Raw genomic sequence first — 25,591 nt, 5'->3', positions numbered from 1 at the left:
TACAGTTCATGACTCTGACACCTGTATATATGACGTTGTCCCACCGCAGTTGTAGTGCTGAGGTCGCGAGTTCGCTGTTCTTGAAGTGACGCTGTAACATAACTAATGATGTGGCTATGGCTCTCGATTCTACTACAAGATTTGATGCGTTCCAAATCAGGGATACTAATAGCTTTCCTGTTTTATTTACAACTGAGGAAGTAGGTAAAGCTATAAACTGCTCAGGTTCGATTACGAAGTCACTAGTTTCACAGTTGATATTAGAAATGATCACAATCAAATTACATTATTCTTGTAGGAAACATGTTCACCAAAACTATTCATTGTTACTTTATTCTTCTCTGCTTTGTGCTCAGAGTCGAATTATTTGAACACAACATAAATGGGCGCGCATCCGAGATTCTAATTGTGCGGCCAGTAACACAAACCATACCGTTCAACCTCTCAACTTCTCTTCGGAGCACATAGTTGAGCACATTGGGTTCCAACAACGGTATGTGGGCGAGTGTTATCCTGTTGGAAAACACTCCCTGGAATGCTGTTCGTGAATGGCAGTACAACAGGTTGAATCACAAGAACGACCCACAAATTTACATTCAGGTTGCGTAGAATGACCGTGGGAGTGCTACTGCTGTCATACGAAATCGCACCCCAGACCATAACTCCAGGTGTAGGTCCAATGTGTTCAGCACGCTGGCAGGTTGGTTGCAGGTTCTCAAGTGGTCACCTTATAACCAACACACGGCGATCACTGGCGCCTAGGCAGAAAAAGCTTCCATCAAAAAAACACAACAGACCTACCCCCTGACTTTCAATGAGCTTTCGCCTGACACCACAGAAGTCGTAAATGGTGGCGGTTTGGGATCAATGGAATGCACGCTACAGGGCTTCTTGATCGGAGGTGTCCCTGAAGCAATCGATTTATAACAGTTCGTTGTGTCACTGTGATGCCAACTGCTGCTCAGATTGCTGCTGCACATGCAGCACGATGCGCCATAGACATACGCCGAACACGATGGTCTTCGCTCTTGGTAGTGCCACGTGGCCCTCCAGAACCCGGTCTTCTTGCGACCGTACATTCTCGGGAACACCGCTACCAGTCACCACGTACAGCGGCTACATTCCTGCCAAATCTTTTTGCAGCATCGCAGACGAAACATCCAGCTTCTCATAGCCCTATTACATGACCTCGTTCAAAACAATGAGGTGCTGATAATGGCGTCTTTGTCGCACTGAAAGCATTTTTGACTAACGTCAACTCACCACATCCAGTTTCAAAGGTAACTAACGCCTATGACAGTTACAGCGTGTATTAAAAGCAAACCTGATCTTCATCCTCGTAATGGTGCTACTAGCGCCACTCTTAGGCGACTGGCTCGAAATTTTAGTAGATATCCTTCAGATGTAGAAACACGCCTATCTACTTTCGTTTATATCGCACAGCTCCTTCTTGGTGCTGCGTGTGTTTTCCATCAGTGTACTTAGCGCTAGTAGCACAAATAAATTTAACGAAATGTAATAGACAAAATACGTTGTGATATTTTGACTGTACAAATATTATATATTACTTCAAATTTGCTGTTTATTTAAATGTAATGTATTTGAGGTCGTTCTTCATTTATCCTGTCAGATTTTCATGGTGGTGCAATCAAAAACGGCCCAAAGAGCAGAGTTCCAGGGTACAAAAAACATAGCAGAGGAAAGGAAATACAGTAATATCCTAACTATAGCAGATGTTGAAAGTGACCAACATTCATCTCTTGGCACTTTTGTGCCCTGATCAGCAAGCTGCTGAATGCTGATCGAATGTGGACTGTTGCAATCGCTACAGATTCATCCGAAATTTTTGGCTGCAGTTCTTGAAGACTACGCGGGTTGTTGCTATATTCCGAAGACTTGAGAGCTCCTCACACAAAGTAAACGCACATCGACAAATCAAGTGACCTGAGTGGACAGCTAGGGCCGCGACCAGACTGACCTCTTCTAAAACTCTGCCAGGCGCGAAGACTGTGTAAATGTGCTCCAAGGTTCGACTGGCTGTAATGGCAGTTGCTTCATCCTGTCGGAAGTAACTGTAGTTTTTTTCCTCCGCCAGTTGTAACGACTCGTCCGTGCCACTTTCATTTGCTCCAGTCCGTATAAAGCTTCTATTGTGTAAGATGTCCAGAGTGAATCCAAACTTTACCGAGGAGTTTTTATAAGTTGATCGGAGTTACTGCAGCGCTTTGGAATACAAAACACTTCATTTCCATTGAATGGTTGCAGAATCACTACTTCGGTTTATTAGCCTGTTTACTTCTGTGAATTTATTCATATGAGGATATCTGGACAAAAAAGTAAATATGAATAGAATAGTAGCATGTGTGTCAAGTTTTCCATACAGACATAAATGCAGTTAAAATAACACGGTGAATGTGTTATTTTGTGACGAGCTGCTGGGGAACACAAGTTCTTGTTTAAACTATGATCAGCCTCTCAAACTCTGTCGGTGGATTTCGGACTCAGCCTGCACTATAAAAGCCAACACTTTTCTAAAACAAAGTTCAGTAACACGTATAAATTTAACTGTAAAGAAGAACTCATACTGATTTAAATGTCTACTAAGAAAGCATTCATCTCTGTCTCAATAGAAAAAGCAACTTACTGAAGCAACCGAGGCAGCTGCATTGGGATCCACGTTTGTACGGCATCTCGTAATATTCTTCATACGTTCACGGATTTTGTTCTGTATCTTCATCTGCTCTTTCACTGCAGTACCTACTTATCTGTCGTATTCTCTAAGAGGACATTATACTACGAGACGTGGCAGAAAAATGTAATTTTCCTCTTACCGTCGTCCGTAGAAGTAAAGGTTAAAATGACTCCTTCCAGCGCCACCCTGTTACGTGTCTTACACAACTGCGGTGAATTTCTGCCATGGCATCATTTTCATTGACTTCCTGTTAAATAGCACATATCGGTATGGAATTATTTGTTCTATTTTCATATTGTGGTTTCTATATAGTTGTATTTCCTTCCATTGGCTTTATTTTACTTAGCCTCATTCTTATTCTATGCAAGTATCATATGGGTATTCATTTATAATGATGATTTTCACTGATGCGTCGTGCCTTGTGTGCAGGTGCTCGTAACAAAGCCCGACTTCTACAACGAGGAGACTCGGCGCAACCTGTTCAGCACGTTGTCGGAGCTGATCTCTCTGAACATCGTGCCCATCATCAACACCAACGACGCAGTCTCGCCGCCCATGTTCACCACCAACGAGGACTTGGCTGGCGACGGCCGCAAGGTACGGTGCAGGTCAATACGTTTTTAAAAATGCTTAGTTCACTGACACACAAGCATCACACAGCCCTACAAGCGACAGTAATTGCGTTGATAAACATATATCATCATTAAATGTAAGCTTCAATGATACAACTAAGTAGGGCAAAAAGAAGATTTAAAATATGTTATTTTCTTACGTGAGATAAACAAAACTGTTTATCTGATAACAGCCGGAGATTTAAATATAAGGGTGGACCCCCTTGGCAAATGTTATAGATTCTGAATGGGAAAATGTAATAAATAATAGTGAATATAAACTGTAGACATTGTCATTAAATAACGAGGTAAGGATAACTATCACTTATTCTTGCATAAACAGATCCACAAATATAACCACTTAGTTAAAGGCTCTACCATAGTTACAGGCTGTGTGATAACAAATAAGAAGACACAACAAATAAGAAGAGACAACACACAACAGTATACATATGTCTTTTCAGACTATTTTCTGTAACTCACGAAATAAAACTAATTCAAAGATAGAAGGTAATTTCTAAACAGAAACAAAATAATCCTGATACAACATTTAAAGTACATTTACTTTAAGAAGAGAACATCTAGTTACTATAATAGAAAAGATTGGATAGTATGTAAGTTTAAACTTAACAATGAATAACTAGGAATGGAATAACATGAAGGAAGAAATAATTAAAGCAGCAGCAGAAGCACTTGGCACAAGAAAGAAAAGTCTTTTCAAAATGGGTCTGTCATACTGGATAGATGAAGTACATAGTCTAATTGAAGATAAGAAACATACCTACTTAACAATGTTAAATCCCCTAGATGATCAAGATCTGAGTCTAGATTGTAAAAGAAAAATACTGATATACTGAAAAGAGACATCAGGACATTTAAAAATCATAGTTGGGAATATTTATCACAAACATTGAACAGGATTTATGAGGAAGACTAGACAAATCATACGAAATAATGAAACATTTAAACAAAGAAGATAAGGACAATCTGTAACTAAACACAATAGCAGAAGTTAATTGATGGCAATACCTTAAAACACTCTGGACAGATGTGCAAGACACTCAGATGTTTCTGGCTTAAATAGATAGCTATGTAGACTTAATAACGCTGGGGGAACTACAGGACACAACTTCTAGCAAGAACAGGAAGACTCCAGGATGTGGTAAAATCAATATAGAACTGTTAAAAATGCACCAAATACTGAATAACTTAGACTACTCGACTTTGTGAAATTATGTTTATATACTAAATTAACTGAGCGTGGTCCACATACAACCTGTTTATAAGAAATTAAATTGACATGGAAGTGGGAACTACAAAGGTATTCTAAACGCACATCATAAATTGTGTGCTACAATTAAAAAAAAAGACTATCGCCAGTCACGAAACTATGTTATCAGATGTTCAACATGGTTTTCACAAAAGAAGAACGTACGCGGACTGTAATTTCGCTGTGATACAACTGATAGAAAAACACCATGAATTCAATTTACCAACTTTTTTTACCTTCACTCACTTCCAAAGAGGCGTTTGATAAAGTAAACCGAAACAAACTGTGGAAATTTTTAAGAAACATAGGAATGCCATCTCATTTTGTAAGAGCTATACAAGGCATATAAATGAAAAACAAAATACAAATAAAAATAGCTGGTGGTAGACATAATTCGACTGAAATAAAGTAAGGAGTTAGACAAGCGTGTCCCCTTCCACCCACTCTTTCTAATATACTCCTATATCGGCGACGTAACCAAAAATTGAGTATAGGTAATAATACATTTTAAAACAATATGCATGGTAGACGACCAAGGACTTATTAGAATGCGAATGACCTACAAGAAACTGCTTTTGATGTAAGTAGAATAGCAAAAGATTTCAACGTGAACCTCTCTATTATGAAGACAAAATCAATGGCGTTTTCAGGATACCAGTCGATACTAAACAGATAATAGAGCAAGAAAATATATATAAATACTAAGGGTGCGACATGACAAAAAATGGTTCAAATGGCTCTGAGCACTATGGGACTTAACATCTATGGTCATCAGTCCCCTAGAACATAGAACTACTTAAACCTAACTAACCTAAGGACATCACACAACACCCAGTCATCACAAGGCAGAGAAAATCCCTGACCCCGCCGGGAATCGAACCCGGGAACCCGGGCGTGGGAAGCGAGAACGCTACCGCACGACCACGAGCTGCGGACGCGACATGACATATGGGATAAATAATAAAATGTAAAATACATTAGACGTATTCCATTATTTGATGGAACAACTGGGTGGTTATAATTAAAGTGCAGCTACTCACGGAAGTTAAGTGTAGCTTGTATGTAATTATCATATGGCAGCGAAACTCGGTAGATATACCAATGTGTTACTGCGGAACCGATTTGTATTGGAAAAAAATTAGTTCCAAATTTGGCCACCAGGTGCAAATCTGCCTCTATACAGCAAGCATCTCGTCGACGTCTCTAGTGCTCGTATTTAACAAATTGTATAAGCAGCGGTTATTAATAAAATCAAAATGATACTTCCTCACTTGGTTGACCTTTTATGCCCACGTCCCCTTCCTAATCAATTACATACGGAAATATTTCTATACGTCTTATTGCATTCACAACGCCAGATTTGCACCTCGTGGCCGAAATTGGAACAATTCTTTTCCAGAGTAAATCGGTTCCGCAATAACGCATTATAATATATACTTATTTTCGCTGCGATATGATAGTTACAGCTCACACTGGACCTCTGGAGTAGCTGTACTTTAATTATAACCACCTATATGTGCAAAACTTTGAGAAAGAAAATGGACAGAGATACACTACTAAAAAGAGAACAGAAGCATGCAAAATGAAATTTCCTTCATATCAGGCTACACATACTTTAATGGATAGAGGTAGAAATAATAACACTAGAGCTGGAGTGAATATGCAAAACTTGATTGACACAATAAACAGTTTCATCTAAGAGGGAAAGAACACAAAACATTATGTCAGATGCCAGAATCACTGAAAAAGTATTGTGATATACACCAAGAGGCAAAAGATATTTAGGAAGACCAATAAAGAGATAGACTGACCAGATCTGAAAGACGAAACGGACCAAAAGTCCCAACGCTTGATGTAGATTATTAATATTAATATTATTATTATTAGTATTGTTCAGCCTGAATACCGGAGAAAGCATTTTTAACCCTGTGGGGTCTTATACCGTCACCTAATGTACATTTAGTGTCCTTATTTACTGAGACACTTTCAGATTTAACGCGCCTTTACTTATACAATTGCCGGCCGAAGTGGCCGTGCGGTTAAAGGCGCTGCAGTCTGGAACCGCAAGACCGCTACGGTCGCAGGTTCGAATCCTGCCTCGGGCATGGATGTTTGTGATGTCCTTAGGTTAGTTAGGTTTAACTAGTTCTAAGTTCTAGGGGACTAATAACCTCAGCAGTTGAGTCCCATAGTGCTCAGAGCCATTTGAACCATTTGAACTTATACAATTCACTTCCGGTGTCATTAAGTAGTTGTGACAGATAGCTGAACGAATTTTTGTAACAGCTTCGAAAGACCACAGTGCACTGAAAAAGACGCGAATTAATGTTGACATAGGCGGGTTCTTCTCCCAAAGGAGGTCCTGAATCGTTACGAAATGAGGCGACAGGAATAGCTCTAGCGGGGAGTTCAGTTCAAATATTCATGCAGCGCGGCGGCACTCAAGTGGGAGCTTATCGGAGCCAGTGGCGGACGATCTAAAGTAAACTCGCCGATAGCCGCTATCTCGCAAAGTGTTTGCCCCTGCTGGTGGAAAGTTTCTCCGTCAGGTTGAGCCGATAGCAATAGCTCCTCCGCAAACAGCCTCCTTGTCATTTTGTGGCTCGGCTTAATAATTGAAATGCTAGCATTGTAATAGTGACAGGATCACCTAAAGTTCAATGTTACTAAGGTAACTAATACAGAGGAAACACTACCTTAAAAGCAGTTATCTCATATCCACGAAGATCTCTCATCGTTTAAGTCAGCTTTCTGAGGAAAGCATCTAGAAGGCATAAAAAAAAACGTAAGCAATATTCATTTGAATGGACATGGATACAGCTAGCACTAAGGAAAGCATACCTGTCCTAACAGTAACATGTAACTGTGCTGCAAATGTTGTATATGAAGCAGTCAAAACCGCTGTGAGTGTTGACACAAAGTATAAATCTGATATCAAACAGCTCAAGCGGCTTTAGAGGAGAAAACAGGGCACTTATGTGTCACATAGCTAATGTGTTTCTATCTCCTCTAAAAATTCCGTCAGTCTTTATACGTAGTTTCTTTACACCCTTCATGCAGTGAACCAAACTACCGACAAAATTTCTGAGATTGTTCAGGGACATTTTCTGAACATTTTGCTTTAAAGAAACTGTCGTTTCCAGTGGCTTGTGAAAAGGGAATTGTATCTGAACAGCAGTGCAAAACATCGACGGTATGTGTTGTGTGTCTTGTTAGGAAACAAACTTATTCCCGTCACTCACGGAATTAGTCGACCACATTATTATTGCGTCTGAGAGTGAGGGCGCTTCAATAGGCTTGTCGTGAGCTTTTACCGTGACATTTCACAAGGACACACTGAACCATTTCATAGTACGATGCACAACTGTCTTGAAACCATTCACAACAGGATGCGCTTTCCTTCGCCATCACTCTACTCGTTCACTGCAATGCCTCCGCGTGTTTCCGGTAGCGCTATGGCAAGCCAAGTGCAGTAATATCGTGGTCGGGTAATACTTGCTGATAACAATAATGCCCACTTTATTTTTCGCCCTCAAGCTTGCAGTCAGTACTGCTTGTTTCTGCCTCAGATTTGCTTTACTAGCAGTGTTAGCGTTTTAATGCGCCAACTATGATAGGTTTACCGATGAAGAGATGACTGCATGTGTTCATTGACGGAATGGAAGAGCGGTAATATGACGTTGCGCTGAGCTGTTCTCGCAGCAATGGAAGCTACACTACTTTCGCAGCTGAGAGTTGTTGCAATACTTCGTGTTTCGTTTTATAAGTTTTAGTGATAACCTGTTAAGGCTTTCTCAATTTCGTGAAGGAAGTTTCACAGAAACAAAGGTAAATGGGATAAAAAACCGAATAATCCATAACTGCAGTATTACGTTTTGACGAACCAAAGGAGACCACGGATCCGTATACAAAAATACTCTGGAAATACGCCTCAGAAACATCCCAAATTTTTTCGTTGGCTCTTGGATTCATAACGTATCCTGTAATCAGACATACAGAGTGAGTCAGGAGGAAAGCTACATGCTTTGAAGGGTGATGTCTGAATAAAAAAAAGTTATATGAACGTAAGTCCTGTTCTTAACAAATTACAAAGAAATTAATCGTAACAACGGGCAACAGGACAAATGCGGATAGTAGTAAATGAAACATTGTGATTTAGAGAGGAGTATGGGAATACCTGATATGGGCATTGTGATAATAGCAAACCAGCCACAGGTATTTGTGTGCCCACTCTCTTTAATAGCGCGTTTCGAAAATATCATCAGATTCAATTAAGGGCACACACACCATACAATGCACTGAGTCAACTTCAGTGTGTCATATTCCTACTCAATACGGCCCACTTGAGTTGACTCAGTACATTGTACGATGTGTGTTCCCTTAATTGAATCTGATGAGATTTTCGAAACGCGACATTAAAAGAGTGGTTACAAAAGTACCTGTGGCTATTTTACTATTATCACAGCGTCCAACATGGGGGCACACCTCATTCGCGATTTTATATCGCAAATGCAATATTATGATCTAACGTTTTTTTAACTGTGTACATTTCCTCACAAAAGACGTTCCGAAAGTCCACCGTCAACTGCAATCATTTTGCAGCTCTTGTAGACAGGTGTTCTGTTGCTAGTCTGAGCTCATTCGTACGGTTCTGTACTTGAGCACACGCATGTAAAATACGAGCGAAAAGTTCCTCCTTTATGTTCACATTGCGCTTGTAGACTTCGCTCTTAAGCCAACCCCACAAACAGAATGCAAGGGATTAAGATCGAATGATCTCGCTGGCCAAGAAATGACTCTCGGAGACGAATCCAACGCCCAGGATACTTTTCACTGAGATACTGTGTCACTGGCCGTACAGTATGTGCAGGAGCTCCGTCGTGCTGAAAGTACATACGACGTCGCGTTGCCAAAGGAATATCCCCCACGTATTCTGGTAAGACATTTTGAAAGAGGTCAAGTTACCGTACTATATTAAGACGGCTATCTAAAGGAAATGGACAGATGAGTTGTGGTCAGTAATCATAGAAATGGTCAGTAAACAGTGAGTGATGGTGAAGAAGGAAATACGACTAACGCCCGTGTTTTTCAAACTGCTGTATGTTAGATACGGTTTAGAAAACTGCATATGTTCATTTGAAGTGCCTTGTTCAGAATCATCAGTACTATCGAATATCGGAGCATGTATCTCTCCTCCTGACTCATTCCATATGTTGTTTGATGGAAGGTGCCTTGTGTTATGGATAGCCTATGTGTTTTATGATCCATGCGCGCTAGGATCAGGGCAAAACAACGGTCTGTAAGCTTCAACCAGCTCTTTGTTGTCTCTTACATTGTCCCTTTCATTCACATGGCAAATATTATAAAATTCTTTCAGAATTTATATGAAGTAATGGTGAATAAAATACAATCAACAACATTTCGGTTGAATAAATTGCAACTCTTCGCATTTCGCTGCCTGAGACTTTTAGTTACGCTTTCGTACGAACTAAACACACAGAGTTCTACCCTGGAATACTTACGAAACCGTAGAAAGTTCGTCGTATGACCACATTGCTGTACTCATTCTTTAACACCCTATTTTGGTCAGTTTTAAGATCATCTTCAACTTATAGAAATCTTACTTCTTATATGATCCAAAGGCATTCTTAATAGTGACAAAAATTAGTAGTAAAACAAAGTTATAACTTAAAAATTGTTCAAATACGTACAGAAATATGTGAAGCGGTCACTCACATCTTACTCAAAATATTGTGTATAAAATGTCGGGGTGGTTTGAGAAACACTATAGCAATACTCAGACCTTTCCAGAAGTCAAATAAGAAATCGAAATATTTTATTAGGCACGCCAAACATCAAGCGTTAATACTCCTGAATGAGAACATTAAAATATTAGGACAGATGTAATTCAAAAGCGCGAAGTGCCAAAGACGAAATAGTAATTTAGAAACAGTCGTTTTCTGTAATTTAAAGACTAAATACTTTCTTACGCGTGAATATTACCTACATCTGGTACATAATGCGACAGTAATCAGTGGACATATCCATCTAAGGCTCTATTCGTGTAGTACATAACCAATCAATTCAAAGACAGTTCACAGCAAAGCTATATTTGTTTCCTTCATAATTACTAAGTTCTCGTGTCCATAGCCTGCGTCTAAGCGTGTTTCTAAAACAAACATTTACTGATTCATCTACAAAGCCGGCGGCTTACTACCAGCTTAGTCCCTATAATACCCAAGTCACAACTGTCCCTCGTCTAGGACAGACACAGTGATTCTTTTTCCATTTTTATTTCTAAACACAGAAGATAACTTCATTTTTACTTTTATAATTTCCGTATCGAATCACTTTACAGATCAGTTTATAATATAATCCCACTTCAGGTTCTGTCCGTGCTTTTCTGACCACATTACGAAGTCTCTTCAATGTTGTAGGGTATTAATGTCCCACTGAAAGCCGTGCACGATCGTTAAGTGGTTTACTTAACGTAGCTTTAACAAGATCATAGTTTTCATTCTTCCTTATCTCAGGAGTTGGAGTATCAAATATGAACATAAAGGTAAAAGATTATTAGAATCATCATAACAAAAGTAATACTAACATAAAAAATAACTCAGTAGGAACTAGAGTATTGGGAATGGGTGAGACACCCTTCCCCCGCCTCCTGAGGTAATCGAGTAAACCTAACCATACAAAGAAATACGATTGCTACGGTGTACATTAATCAGATACATTAAAATTTGAATAATGTCGACATAGAATTGGAACATACAAAACGTATGACATCCATAAGAGAGATTATAATTACATTCTTCGAATGATTTACTATGCAGCGTGAGCCTAGATACCTTTCAATAGTCTTCAAATAATTGAATGCCTTGTCCTCTAAATATCACGTAAATTGTTTAAAACACGTTGCTATGCCTTAATGTCAAAAATGAGAACAAATTCGAGAAGTCAGTATATTCTTATATAAACATAAATATATTCTTAGTAAGTAAGAAAAATTATCTATACCACAGAAGTAATATAAAATATGAATTTCAGATTTCTCATCTCATTCTGCTGAGAATTATAGAACACTGAATTTTGGAAGTATATCATTGTTAAATAATTTCTCCATAAAGTATATATTTCTGTTTGTATCGAAGATGATATAATGGACTATGTATTCGCAGAATAAAAGAATATATACGACTTGGACAGACGTATGCGCAATAATCTCAGTAAAGATAACAAGCACAAAGAAACCACATCGGGCCCTTAGTTGTTGGGTGATACATTCCACTTTGAAATAAGAAAAGCAGAACAATAACATAAATTTTTTGGATGTGCTGTTAGGAAAGAATTACAACACACTAACGTAGAAATGAATTCACCGACGGTGTACATTGTTCAACACCTTCAGACTGTAAGGCTCTTTCTTAATCGTGCTACCGTTCAAGATTACTTAATCACTGGTGCACTACTCATCCATCTTAGACAACGTACAACTTCCAAACATAAAGCAGAATAAAAGACTAACAGGAGTGCTTTAAAGCAGTCGATAGGTCGATGGGATATTGAAGTCAGTAGCGTCAGAATTTAATGAAGGAGCTACCTGACGTGTAAGCGACGGTACACAGGAACGTCCGCCTGGTTTTCATGAATATGGGAGCGGGGTCCCAGAATAGCGCCGCCGTGCAGCGTTCGTGAGCGCAGCCCGCGCCTCCTCTCGATTCCTGAGGACAAGAGGCGCCTCCATCAACATCTACATGACTGCTCCGTAATTCACACTGAAGCACCTGGCACGGATTTCACGGAGCCACCCTCAGGCCTCTAGTTTCTCTTACTTTTTACGATGATAATTTCTCCCTCTGTAGGAGGGCGTCAACAAAATGTGTTCTCATTCGGAGGCGAGAGTTGGAGATTGAGATATCGTGACAAGATCTAGCTGCCACGAAAACTGACTTTGATATGCTCAAGAATTATGACGTTCTTGGGAAATGAACAACTCCTGTATAAAATCAACATGGATTCCGTAAAACGAGATCCTGCCAAACTCAGCTCGCTCTGTTCCTCCACGAGATCCACAGAGCAGGGGACAACGGCGCTTAGGCTGATAACGTGTTCCTTGAAATCAGTAAGGCATTTGGCACCGTCCCGCATTGCCGTTTAATGAAAAATATAATAATACGAGCTTACGGAGTATCAGAGCTGACCTGCGATTGGATTCAAGACTTTCTTGCAGACAAAGAGCTAAATCGACAGATGTCAAGATAATATATATATATATATATATAGTACAAAGCGTCGGATGCTCTTTAAGGTTATTCGCAGATGATGCAGTTGTTTATACCAAAATAGCAAGGCCAGAAGATAGTAAGAATTTGCAGAACGACATGCAGAGAATTAATGAATGGTGCAGACTCTGTCAGTTCGCCCTGAACGTAAATAAATGTAACATATTGCGCATACATAGGAAAAGAAATCCACTACTGAACAGCTACACTATTGATGACAAACAGCTGGAAACAGCGTCTGCCGTAAAAAATCTAGGAGTAACAAACCAGAGATATCTTAAGTGGAATCACCATATAAAACAGATAGTGGGAAAAGCAGCCACAAGACTCAGATTCATCGGAAGAATCTTAAGGAAATGTAACTCATCCACGAAAAAAGTGGCTTTTAAGGCGCCTGTTCGCCCGATTCTTGAGTACTGTTCATCTATCTGGGATCCCTATCAGGGAGGGCTGATAGAGGAGATAGAGAAGATCCAACGAAGAGCGGCACGTTTCGTCACGGGATCGTTTAGCTGGTGAGGGAGCGTGACGGAGATGCTAAACAAACTCCACTGGCAGAAGTTACAAGAGATACGTTGTGCATCATGGAGAGATTTACTATTGAAATTTCGGGACAGCACTTTTCAGGAGGAGTCGGACAACATATTACCTCCCCCCACATACATCTCGCGTATTGACCACGAGGAGACAATTCGGGAAAATAGATCCAATATAGAGGCTTACCGACAATCATTCTTCCCAATCACTATTCGCGAGTGGAATAAGGTTAGAGAGATCAGATAGTTGTACCGAAAGTATCCTCCGCCACACACCGTTAGGTGGCTTGCGGAGTATGATGTAGATGTAGTAGATGATTTAATGATTGCCACCCCAACTCGTATATCATATCCGTAACACTCTCTCCCCTATTTCGCGATAATACAAAACTAGCTACCCTTCTTCGAAATTTGTCTCTGTTTTCCGTCAATCCTACCTCGAAACGAACCCACATCGGGCAGCGATATTTCATAAGAGGACGAACAAGCGCAGTGTAGGCGGTCTTTAGTAGACCTGTTGCATCTTGCAAGTATTCCGAGATTAAAACGCAATCTTTGGTTTGCCTTTCCCACAAAATTAGCAATATGGTCATTCCAGTTTAAGCTGATAGTAACTGAAATCCCTACTTATTTAGTTGAACTGACAGCTTTTGTATTTGTGTGATCTATTGTGTAACCGAAATTTAACGGTCTCCTTTTAGTACTCAAGTAGATCACTCACACTTTTCAATATTTGGAATGGTGTTGTTGTTGCAAGCTGAGACGCGGGTTCGAGTACAATGAGGACAGAACGCCCTATCAGTCACCGTTTCCGACAAGGCTCTTGTTGTACCCTTGCTTGAAGCGAGAGACCCGCCAAGATATAGAGATATTCGAAAGCTTAATGAACTAAGAAATTGGAAAATGCCTATATAATCTGTTCTCTTGGAAATTTGATGGAATGGACAATGCGTAAAGACTGTTGCGACTGGTGGTGGTGTTTGTAAATATAAAGACATCGAGAACTTGAGTTAGCCGCTTTTAGCATGCAGTGATCGTGACTGCGGGAACTACTCCACATACAACAATATTGTTCAGAACCGCTACGTAAATAAGGATTCTTGTGACTGCAATAATCTTTATATCAGAGAAAAGCACGTAACGGTACTCAGAGAATTAGTTTTACGTAACTGTACCTCATCTTGGATTCTTACAGTTAAGGATGGTATGAAGGATTACAATTACGAACAATTTCAGGTGCAGCCATCACAAACATAACATTGTGAGGAAGGTGAACCAAAGACTGAGTTTTATTTTCCCAACACTTGGAAGATGCAACAGGTCTACTAAAGAGACTACATACAGTACGCTTGATCATCATTTTTTGGTGTACTTCTGCGTGATGTGGGATCTGTACCAGACAGGATTGATGGAGAACATCGAAAGAGTTCAGAATATGGTAGCTCTTTTGTATTATCGCGAATTAGGGGAGAGAGTGTTATGATATGACACGCGAGTTAGGGGTGGCAATCATTAAAACCACGACGTTTACCATTGTGGGGAGATCCATTGAAGACATTTCAGTCACTAACTTTCTCCTCCTAGGGCGAAAATATTTTGTGACGCCAATTAAGAAAGGGAAGAATGGTCATTGTAATAAAATAAGCTCTGAAGGAAGGATTTAGTGTTCCTTTTTCTCGCACGCTGTTCGAGAGTGGGACGGTAGATAACATAGCCTGAAGGCGGTTGGATAAACACTCTGGCAGGCACGTAAGAGTAAGTTACAGAGTTGTCATGTAGAAGTGGATGCAGAAATTCCCAACTACCGCAGTCTAGTCTTTAAATGACGTGCTACAAAGAGGTCGTGGATGAGTTCCTGGAAAATCCCTCTCCTTGGGGTCTGAGTCTACGAAGAGATAATCTTGTTTCCGGGAGATGCGTAACGAACAAGTTATCGTCCAATCTAATCACATATATTTGGATGAGTGACCTGTCAGGCGAAAGAGCAGCCCAAGAAATAGGTACCTTCACATTCCCCGTCGCATATCTTGTATATTACTCTGTAGACATGTAAAGTGGCTTGGTTGAGGAAGGAGCACCTCCAGCTCTGAAATGTACCTGACGTTAGCCAAGCTATCGACTGCAACACGGTAGAAGAGTAAAAGCATTCTGTATACATACTGCAGCGGCTCCGTTTACTCTGGAATGTACAGGGTGTTTCAAAAATGACCGGTATATTAGAAACGGCAATAAAAACTAAACGAGCAGCGATAGAAATACACCGTTTGTTGCAATATGCTTGGGACAACAGTACATTTTCAGGCGGACAAACTTTCGAAATTACAGTAGTTACAATTTGCAACAACAGATGGCGCTGCAAGTGATGTGAAAGATATAGAAGACAACGCAGTCTGTGGGTGCGCCATTCTGTACGTCGTCTTTCTGCTGTAAGCGTGTGCTGTTCACAACGTGCAAGTGTGCTGTAGACAACATGGTTTATTCCTTAGAACAGAGGATTTTTCTGCTGTTGGAATTCCACCGCCTAGAACACAGTGTTGTTGCAACAAGACGAAGTTTTCAACGGAGGTTTAATGTAACCAAAGGACCGAAAAGCGATACAATAAAGGATCTGTTTGAAAAATTTCAACGGACTGGGAACGTGACGGATGAACGTGCTGGAAAGGTAGGGCGACCGCGTACGGCAACCACAGAGGGCAACGCGCAGCTAGTGCAGCAGGTGATCCAACAGCGGCCTCGGATTTCCGTTCGCCGTGTTGCAGCTGCGGTCCAAATGACGCCAACGTCCACGTATCGTCTCATGCGCCAGAGTTTACACCTCTATCCATACAAAATTCAAACGCGGCAACCCCTCAGCGCCGCTACCATTGCTGCACGGGAGACATTCGCTAACGATATAGTGCACAGGATTGATGACGGCGATATGCATGTGGGCAGCATTTGGTTTACTGACGAAGCTTATTTTTACCTGGACGGCTTCGTCAATAAACAGAACTGGCGCATATGGGGAACCGAAAAGCCCCATGTTGCAGTCCCATCGTCCCTGCATCCTCAAAAAGTACTGGTCTGGGCCGCCCTGTCTTCCAAAGGAATCATTGGCCCATTTTTCAGATCCGAAACGATTACTGCATCACGCTATCTGGACATTCTTCGTGAATTTGTGGCGGTACAAACTGCCTTAGACGACACTGCGAACACCTCGTGGTTTATGCAAGATGGTGCCCGGCCACATCGCACGGCCGACGTCTATAATTTCCTGAATGAATATTTCGATGATCGTGTGATTGCTTTGGGCTATCCGAAACATACAGGAGGCGGCGTGGATTGGCCTCCCTCCCTGTGACTTCTTTCTGTGGGGACACCTGAAAGACCAGGTGTACCGCCAGAATCCAGAAACAATTGAACAGCTGAAGCAGTACATCTCATCTGCATGTGAAGCCATTCCGCCAGACACGTTGTCAAAGGTTTCGGGTAATTTCATTCAGAGACTACGCCATATTATTGCTACGCATGGTGGATATGTGGAAAATATCGTACTATACAGTTTCCCAGACCGCAGCGCCATCTGTTGTTGAAAATTGTAACTACTGTAATTTCGAAAGTTTGTCTGCCTGAAAATGTACTGTTGTCCCAAGCATATTGCAACAAACGGTGTATTTCTATCGCTGCTCGTTTAGTTTTTATTGCCGTTTCAAATATACCAGTCATTTTTGAAACACCCTGTATGTGGCTAATACGGAAGCACAGACTGAAGCGGGTTTCGTCCGAAAACACAGCAGGTTGTCACACACGAAGCCAGCAGTGGCTTGCAGTCTGAATTGTACGAGGTTTTTTGACAATGAAAATCAATGCAATAACGTTCGCGCTACTGCTAATAGCTCAGCCCATATCACATAGCATCAGAAAGTCGACGCGGACAGGTCAACACGGGATGCAGCGCTCCATCAACCAGCCAGAGTTTTGACCGTCATTGCCGTGGCAACATGGTGGCGGTCATGTCGTGCCACTACATGGTAATGTACCAGTTCGTTACTACCAACACTCTTTTTCTCTGTTGAAAGGTTCTAAAAATGCATCACTGGCGCAGAAATAAGTCATGTACATGCGGAAATGGTATTGTGTGAATAACACAATTCAAATTTCCGGAACTAACTATCCCGGCAGAGTCTGTCATCGGTTATGGTGGCCTTCTTTTGCGTACATGAGGCGTTCGACGTTTCCACCTCATTTGAAGATCATTCAGAGGTTAAGCGTAGCTTTTCTAGGCACATAAAGGCTTCTTCATGTCAGATCGTAGCCCACTAAACGAGAAAACTGCAAGAGGGCTAATGTTTAGCTGGTGATCAAGTTAACACAGCTGTCGAGCACTCCAAGATGATTCAGAGAGCGACGGAGAACATCTTTTAGCAAAGTTTATACTGGAAGAGGCAAAGGAAATAAGACTGCACAGAAGGGAAAATAGGTAAGAATTAGTCGAAGAGATTTGCATGGAGCATCTCACGTGCTTCTTAAAGAAGTTGCAGTTGAATACCCAAACTAATACCTTTCCATGCTGAAAATGTGGTAAAAGTTATTTCAATTCGCCGTAATAAAGCTACTAAACTAAGTCCATAAGACATAAATTACCCGCAGATTCAAAACTGTAAACCGACATAACCTCGATCATCGTATCACCAATCCATCGAGCTACGTTGCCGATCCCGAATAATCAAATAATGGACAAGTTATACCTGACCAAAGACTGACTTCTAACGCATTTCGGTAAACATACGGTGTTCACAGTTGCACAATGGCGTGACAGTAGTGAGATGGCTGCTTAACGTTTACTATCCAACACAGTAGAGGAGCCATTTTATTAAACCACTTGACTAAACAGTGATGTCAACACACGATTGGTTACTAAATCATTCTATACTCCAAGGGGTATAGAAAGCTCTTTGAGATCTGGTGCAATGTAGAGTTGCGGTTCTTCTCAATTACTAGACGGGATGGCAGTGGTATAGACGGGTTTCCTATTGAGTATAATTCAGAGCAGGTTATCATTTCCAGTCCTGGCTTGACAACGAAAGGAACCTCCCGAAACCGTTGCTCGAAACCAGAAGAAGATAACCGTTATAATCTATGTCTGGAACAATGTTATCCGTTGATCGAGACAAATTTTAAATTTAAGGCTTTCTCTTAGACTGTGTTTAAGGTATGTAGACACGTATGAAGGTATGTGTGTGTGTGTGTGGTGTAATTTACATACACATTTATGAGTGCGTGGTGTAATGTGTGGAACTGTGTCGTGTTTAAGGGATGTAGACAAGTATGAGGGTATGAGTGTGTGATGTAATGTTTGGAAGTGTGAGTGATTGTCTTAGACCGCGGTTAAGGTATGTAGACATGTATGAGGGTATGAGTGAATGGTGTAATGTGTGAAAGTGTGTGTAATGTTTGTTATTACTGCCATGTGCAGAATAACTCGCCACTATATTAAATTACTGCGCTAGTGCAAAGCAGCCTCAAGAGAAAATCCTGGATCTAAGAAGCACTCCTATGCGTCTTCATTCTGCGTGTTCTCCGATTTCGGATCCTATCTTTCTGTTTGTAACTATTTTCAGCATCTTTAGTGTACTTCGTTGCCTTATTACTATTTTTTTGGATCATCAGTCTTCTGACTGCTTCGATGCGGCCCCCCACGAATTCCTCTCCTGTGCCAATCACTTCGTCTCAGATTAGCACTTGCAACCTACGTTCTCAATTAATTGCTGGGTGTATTCAAACCTCTACCTTCCTCTACAGTTTTCGCCCTCTACAGCTCCGTCTAGTACTATGGAAAGAATTCCCTGATGTCTTAACAGATGTCCTGTCATCCTGCACCTTCTCCTTGTCAGTGTTTCCACAAATTCCTTTACTCTCCGATTATGCGCAGAACCTCGTCTTTCCTTACCTTATCAGTCCACCTAATTTTCAAAATTCGCCTGTAGCACCACATCTCAAATGTTTCGATTACCTTCTGTTCTAGTTTTTCCCACAGACCATGCTTCATCACCACACAATGCTGTGCTGCAGACGTAGGAGTACATTCTCTGAAATTTCTTCCTCAAATTGAGGCCTATGTTTGATACTACTAGACTTCTCTTGACCAGGAATGTCCTTTTTGCCAGTGCTAACCTGCTTTTGACGTCCTCCTTGCTCCGTCTGTCATTGGTTATTTTGCTGCCTAGGTAGCAGAATCCTTAACTTCATCTTCCTCCTGACCGTCAATCCTGATGTTATCTTTCTCGCTATTCTCATTTCTGCTACATCTCATTACTCTCGTCTTCCTTCAATTTATTCTCAATATACACTGCTGGCCACCGTAAATGCAACACCCTGAAGGAAGCATCCGAATCAAGTGAAATTTACACCATGAGTTTGCAGCGATGAGATATGCAACTGATTAGAATTTCAGCGCAGACGCACATCACGCGCGCCTGTGGCGCCACCTCATAGCGCCATTTAAGACTTGGCGGTTTCCACGAGTGTACGTTCGGCACGTGTGTTTACCTTGTGGTTGTTTCACAAGACGATCAGTTATGCCTCGTAGACAACAGCGAACATCTTTTGATCAAGTATCCGAGTTCGACAGAGGAAGGATAGTGGCTTACCGAGATTGTGGATTATCATACAGAGAAATCGCTAGTCGTGTTGGACGAAACCAAACAACTGTAATGCGGATATGTGACCGTTGGATGCAGGAGGGTACGACGGACCGACGTGGTCGATCGCATTCACCTCGGTGAACCACTGCACGTGCTGATAGGCAAATTGTGCGCATGGCAGTGACGGATCGCTCAGTGATATCCCGAACCATAGCACAGCACATTGCGTCTGTAACGCATCATCCAGTGTCTGCGTGTACCATTCGTCGCCGTTTACAGCAGAGTGGTCTGTCCGCAAGACATCCATTGCTTCGTCTACCATTGACGCAGAACCACAGACGTCTCCGTCGCCAATGGTGTGATGAGAGACGGATGTGGACGGCAGAATGGAATGACGTTGTCTTTACTGACGAGGCACGCTTCTGTCTGCAGCACCACGATGGTCAGAATCGAGTGTGGAGACACCGTGGAGAGAGGATGCTGGACAGCTGCATTATGCACCGCCACACTGGTCTTGCACCGGGTATTATGGTATGGGGCGGTATTGGATATTACTCTCGCACGCCTCTAGTACGCATTGCCGGTACTTTAAATAGCCGGCGCTACATATCCGAGGTGCTGGAGCCAGTTGTCCCTCCTTACCTTCAGGGCTCGGCCACAGCCACATTTCAACAGGATAATGCGTGACCACATGTGGCACGCATTGTCCAAAGCTTCTTCGTCAATAACCAGATTGAATTGCTTCCCTGGCCGGCTCGCTCTCCAGATATTTCGCCGATAGAAAACATGTGGTCCATGGTTGCTCAACGAGTGACCCAGATTACATCCCCAGCTGCCACACCAGATGATCTTTGGCAACGTGTGGAAGCTGCTTGGGCTGCTGTACCCCAGGAACACATACAACGTCTCTTTGACTCAATGCCGAGACGTGTGGCAGCGGTGATTTCCAACAATGGCGGCTACTCTGGCTACTGATTCTGGCAGGAACCACATGTCACAGACGTCTGTAAACGTAATCATTTGATACTTGGTCAACATATTATCTACAAAATAAATTTTGTTGTGCTACCTCTTGTCTTTCTTGGTGTTGCATTTACGGCGGCCAGCAGTGTATATTCTGTACTCACTAGATTGCTCATTCCATTCAGCATGTAATTCTTCTTCACTTTCTCTGAGGGTAGAAATGTCATCAGCGAATCGTATCATCGATATCTTTTCACCTTGAATTTTAATTCCAGCCCTGAAACTTTCTTTTATTCCCATCATTGCCTCTTCTATATACAGACTGAACAGTATAGGGGAAAGACTACTTTTCTGTCTTACACCGTTTTCTTCCGAGGGCTCCGTTCTCAGTCGCCAGGTATTATTATTTCCTCTTGGCTTTTGTACATGTTGTATCTTATCCCTATTTTTCTCAAAATTTCGAACATCTTGGACTATTTTACATTGTCGGATGATTTTTCCAGGTCGACAAATCCTATGAACGTGCCTTGATTTTTCTTTATTCTTGCTTCCATTATCAATCGCAATGTCAGAATTTTCTCGCTGGTGCCTTTTCCTTTTCTAAAACCAAACTGACTCTCATAAAAAACATCCTCAATTTTCTTTTCCGTTCTACTGTATATTATATTTGTCAGCAAACTTGGATGCGTGAGCTGTTAAGCTGATTGTGCGATAATTCTCGCAATTTGCAGCTCTTGCAGTCTTCCGAACTGTGTGGAAGATATTTTTCCAAAAGTCAGATGGTATGTCGCCAGACTCATACATTCTACACACTAACAATAGTAGTTTCATTGTTACTATAACTAAATGAAATCGTACGTGAAGGTAAAAGAAACGTACGGAAATTAACCCATTCGTTTCCATTTCCCGGAGATGAGAAAGGATACGGGCAGTTATCACAGAAATACGGTGCAGACTTGCAGGCACTAGGCAAACAGCAGTGGCTAAGTGGTGTCGGAAGAGAGAGCGCTAATATTGCGAGCTCCGGTCAGGAAACAGCCTTGCAGTTCCGCCATGCGTGCTCATCATCCGGCGCGACCTAAATCTCTGCTGCATTAGCGGGTCACAAATCTAAATTCAGAGAGGCCGCGCCAAAAAGACGAACGCGGCTCGCTTCCGAGTAGTTAGCAGGCCATGACTATGCATCAGGCGAGTGAATATTCCACTGTACGATCTGCAAATGGAACGTGAAATTACACACCTCTGCTTCCATTTATGTGTGCTGTTTCCTCTTCCCTACTGTATGTTAATGAAATTTCAACCATCTTCGCTACGATACGTCACTTTTAATTACCGTGGACTGTGCAGTCCAGTTTATCTGGTATTCCAAAGCTTTTTCAGTGGTCTGTGTTCTGTGTTTCCAGAGCAGAAAAAGAAAAGAACCTAGCACGTTATCGATCAGTGTTTAGTGTAGTAGTTTCTCGCATGCCTATTTCTGTTTCCCGATTGAGTATTTAGTACTAGAGTTTAAACAGGACACCTTTTGAAAGGGACAGTCCAAGCGTCGAGTCCTTGAACGGCAAACCGCTTTAATCCCTCCATAAGTTTTATTTTGCTCCAGAAACGTAGATTTTACTCCCTTCGGACGCAGCCCGTATCGGGTAGTCCACAGCAGTAGTACATTAAATTGATTAATATGAGTTTTAGAGTACGTTTACACCAATGTAACTTACAGATAACTTTATACTTACGTTGCCATTACTGAAAAGCTGAAAATAAATTTATTTCTTAAAAAGTACATCAGGCAAAAGGCTTCCATCATCGACGATGCATTGCTGAAGACGATCGCAAAAGTTCTTCGTTAGATTTTGAAAAATTTCTTTAGGAATTGCCTATATGTCTACCAGGATTACGGCTTCCAACTCTTACGTATCGTGAAGCCACCTTGAAAAATCTATGCTCCTGAGACGACCTTAGAGAGAAAAATAATTCAACCTCCTGATTTTTCTGTGTCTTTATCTCAAGAACAAATGTTTTTTTATGGCGACTCCACAATACCGCTGTGTTTCAGCCCGCAGTCCGGACAGGGATAGAGGTCATCCATCAAGAAATGATTGAAAACGTAATGAGCAGCTTCCGCGATCGTGTTAAGCAATGCTTACCGATGATGGAAGCCATTTTCGTGATATACATTTTGAGCAATAAACTTGTGCTAAGCTTTTCAGTAATGGCAATACGTGTAGAACAGTTACCTATAAGCTACATTGGTGTTAATATGATACAAACCTCATAATAACCAAATGAAAATGTGCTATGTACGTGGGCCATATTGTATAATCCGCTTTCAATCTTGTGTACGCATCGCCGGTCGCGGTGGCCGTGCGGTTCTAGGCGCTCAGTCCGGAACCGCGTGACTGCTACGGTCGCAGGTTCGAATCCTGCCTCGGGCATGGATGTGTGTGATGTCCTTAGGTTAGTTATATTTAAGTAGTTCTAAGTCTAGGGGACTGATGACCACGGATGTTAAGTCCCATAGTGCTCAGAGCCATTTGAACCATTTGTGTACGAATCGTTACATCTATGAACAACACTTCCTAATCATATCTATCTTTCACAAGAGCTTCTGAATCTTTTTGTCTCTTTGACGGTATTTGGAGAGGACTTTTAACTATTCGAATCCCTCACGACAACACTTCTGAGAAATGATCACTTGCAATGGTTCGCGCGGCTCCACCCGTCGGACGTTAGAGTCCTCCTCGGGCATGTGTGTGTGTGTGTGTGTGTGTGTGTGTGTGTGTGTGTGTGTGTGAGTGTGTGTGTGTGTGTTGTCCTTAGCGTAAGTTACTTTAAGTTAGATTAATTAGGGTGTAGGCCTAGGGACCGATGAGCTCAGCAGTTTGGTCGCATAGGACCACAAATTTCCAATAATCACTTCTTACTCGGTAGTGACCGAGATTCAAATTAATGGCCCAGAGCACTTTACAACCATTATAGCAGAGAACTTATTTTTTATTTTAATTGGATTTTTAGTGATTCTGAAGTCAAGATACAGACTAAAGCTCTTTGTCCGGGGAAGATCGGAGCAGATATCCTTCTTTTGAGAACAGTGGTGTAACAGTTGAATTGTCTTACTGTTCAAACAGTGTCTCACGAATTGATGGAAAGTGATAAAGCTGAAGACGCCCGCATTTCATTTAGACATTTTTTTAGTACATCAGTCAAGTTTTGAGGGAGAAGGCACTGCCCTACTCCAGAAATTATATCGTGCGACTTCCAAGGAATGTAGTCTATTGCCAGACCAGTACTCATTTTCACTGAAAGTTGGACAGAGCCACATATCCATCTCTTTGTCGCACCGAACTTGGTTTCTAAAGAAGCAGTCTCCAAACGGACTCCATTGGAGATAACAGTATCAAAAAACAACATTGGCCTAAGAGGCCATAGAAGATAGCTAACGCCGTTGTCGTCTCCACCAGACGAATCCCATCTACGTTTGTTGTAAGTCAACTTCAATTTCATCATTTCTTGCGAGATATGTGCAAATATTGTTAAAAGAGAAGTGCTTACATGAAAAATTCATTCATACAAAGAATACGGTATATTCACGCAATTGAGATGCTTTTCGTTACTGTGCATTAATAAGACTCATATGCTGAGAAATCAGTCATCATCTCAGTTTGAGTCTGTAAAAGAATACCCTAAATTTTTTATTAAAAGAATTATTTTACTATATATAACCTCTCATTGAACTTTGACTTTAGCAAAATCCGTCATTCGAAATTTTTTTCAAAGGTGATGCAATCTGGTCTACTATTCGATTCAACTTCATATCCCTGCCAACAAACAGTCTCGTGACTGAATCCCAGAGGGAACGAGCACCACCTCCGTCATGAACGTGACTTCTAAACATATCCTTACTGTGCGTCTAGTCTGCTGGCTAAGCTACGGAATTCTTCACACACAAACAGTTTACTTTGCCGTTACAAATTTTCCCACATATTTATTTCTCGTAGGTTTATTTAGCGTACTGACTGTCCCCATACGACTGGAGGGATGGACATTGAAACAAATAAACGATGGTGAAATAAAAACCCGAAAAACATTAACTAAACAAAGTGGAAGCTACTGAGTACTATTAGTTTGTTAGGGGTAATAGTTACAAGCCACACCTTAAAATGTGATACCTCGTTAGTCACATCTCTTTTATTATTTTGTATTACTAGTATCAAAAACTGCAGAAAAACGACATGCATCGTTCTAATGATACCTCATAAGTCACAAACGAAAATTTCTGCGGTAAATTCTATTTCGAACTGGTACCTTGTAAATCTGTATATTAGACAGATTCTTGTTCAAAACAAAAAGTATTACAAATAAATAGTATCAGTCCTATCGTACTAATTATGATTTTACTTCTTGATATCTCTCAGTTTGTAAAAAACATCACTCAGTTTCAATTTAGGTCCTTAAAAAGATATTTATAAGGTTTTTTCTCCCCCTGAAAAGTTGGGTAGTTGCACTTAGGAGGTATCACACGTTAAGGAGCGAAGTTTCACCTACAAGATGAATGGTTTCAGCCTATGCGACTGTCTTCAGATCTTTTAGTCCTCACCAAATGATCCTCTACATTAG

The 25,591-nt window shown here is 41.2% G+C and overlaps 1 protein-coding gene across 1 annotated transcript in view; it reads left to right on the top strand.

Annotated features, from left to right (window-relative positions):
• Positions 1-25,591, top strand: part of LOC126248240 (delta-1-pyrroline-5-carboxylate synthase) — a 204,232-nt gene that overhangs the window by 53,957 nt on the left and 124,684 nt on the right. The window contains exon 5 of the mRNA XM_049949084.1: positions 3,122-3,289. Within this exon, the coding sequence (XP_049805041.1) occupies positions 3,122-3,289 (168 nt within the window). The remainder of the gene's footprint in view (positions 1-3,121; positions 3,290-25,591) is intronic.

Source organism: Schistocerca nitens, chromosome 1, assembly GCF_023898315.1.
Source record: "Schistocerca nitens isolate TAMUIC-IGC-003100 chromosome 1, iqSchNite1.1, whole genome shotgun sequence".
NCBI lineage: Eukaryota > Metazoa > Arthropoda > Insecta > Orthoptera > Acrididae > Schistocerca > Schistocerca nitens.
This window is presented reverse-complemented; position numbering and strand designations above follow the sequence as displayed.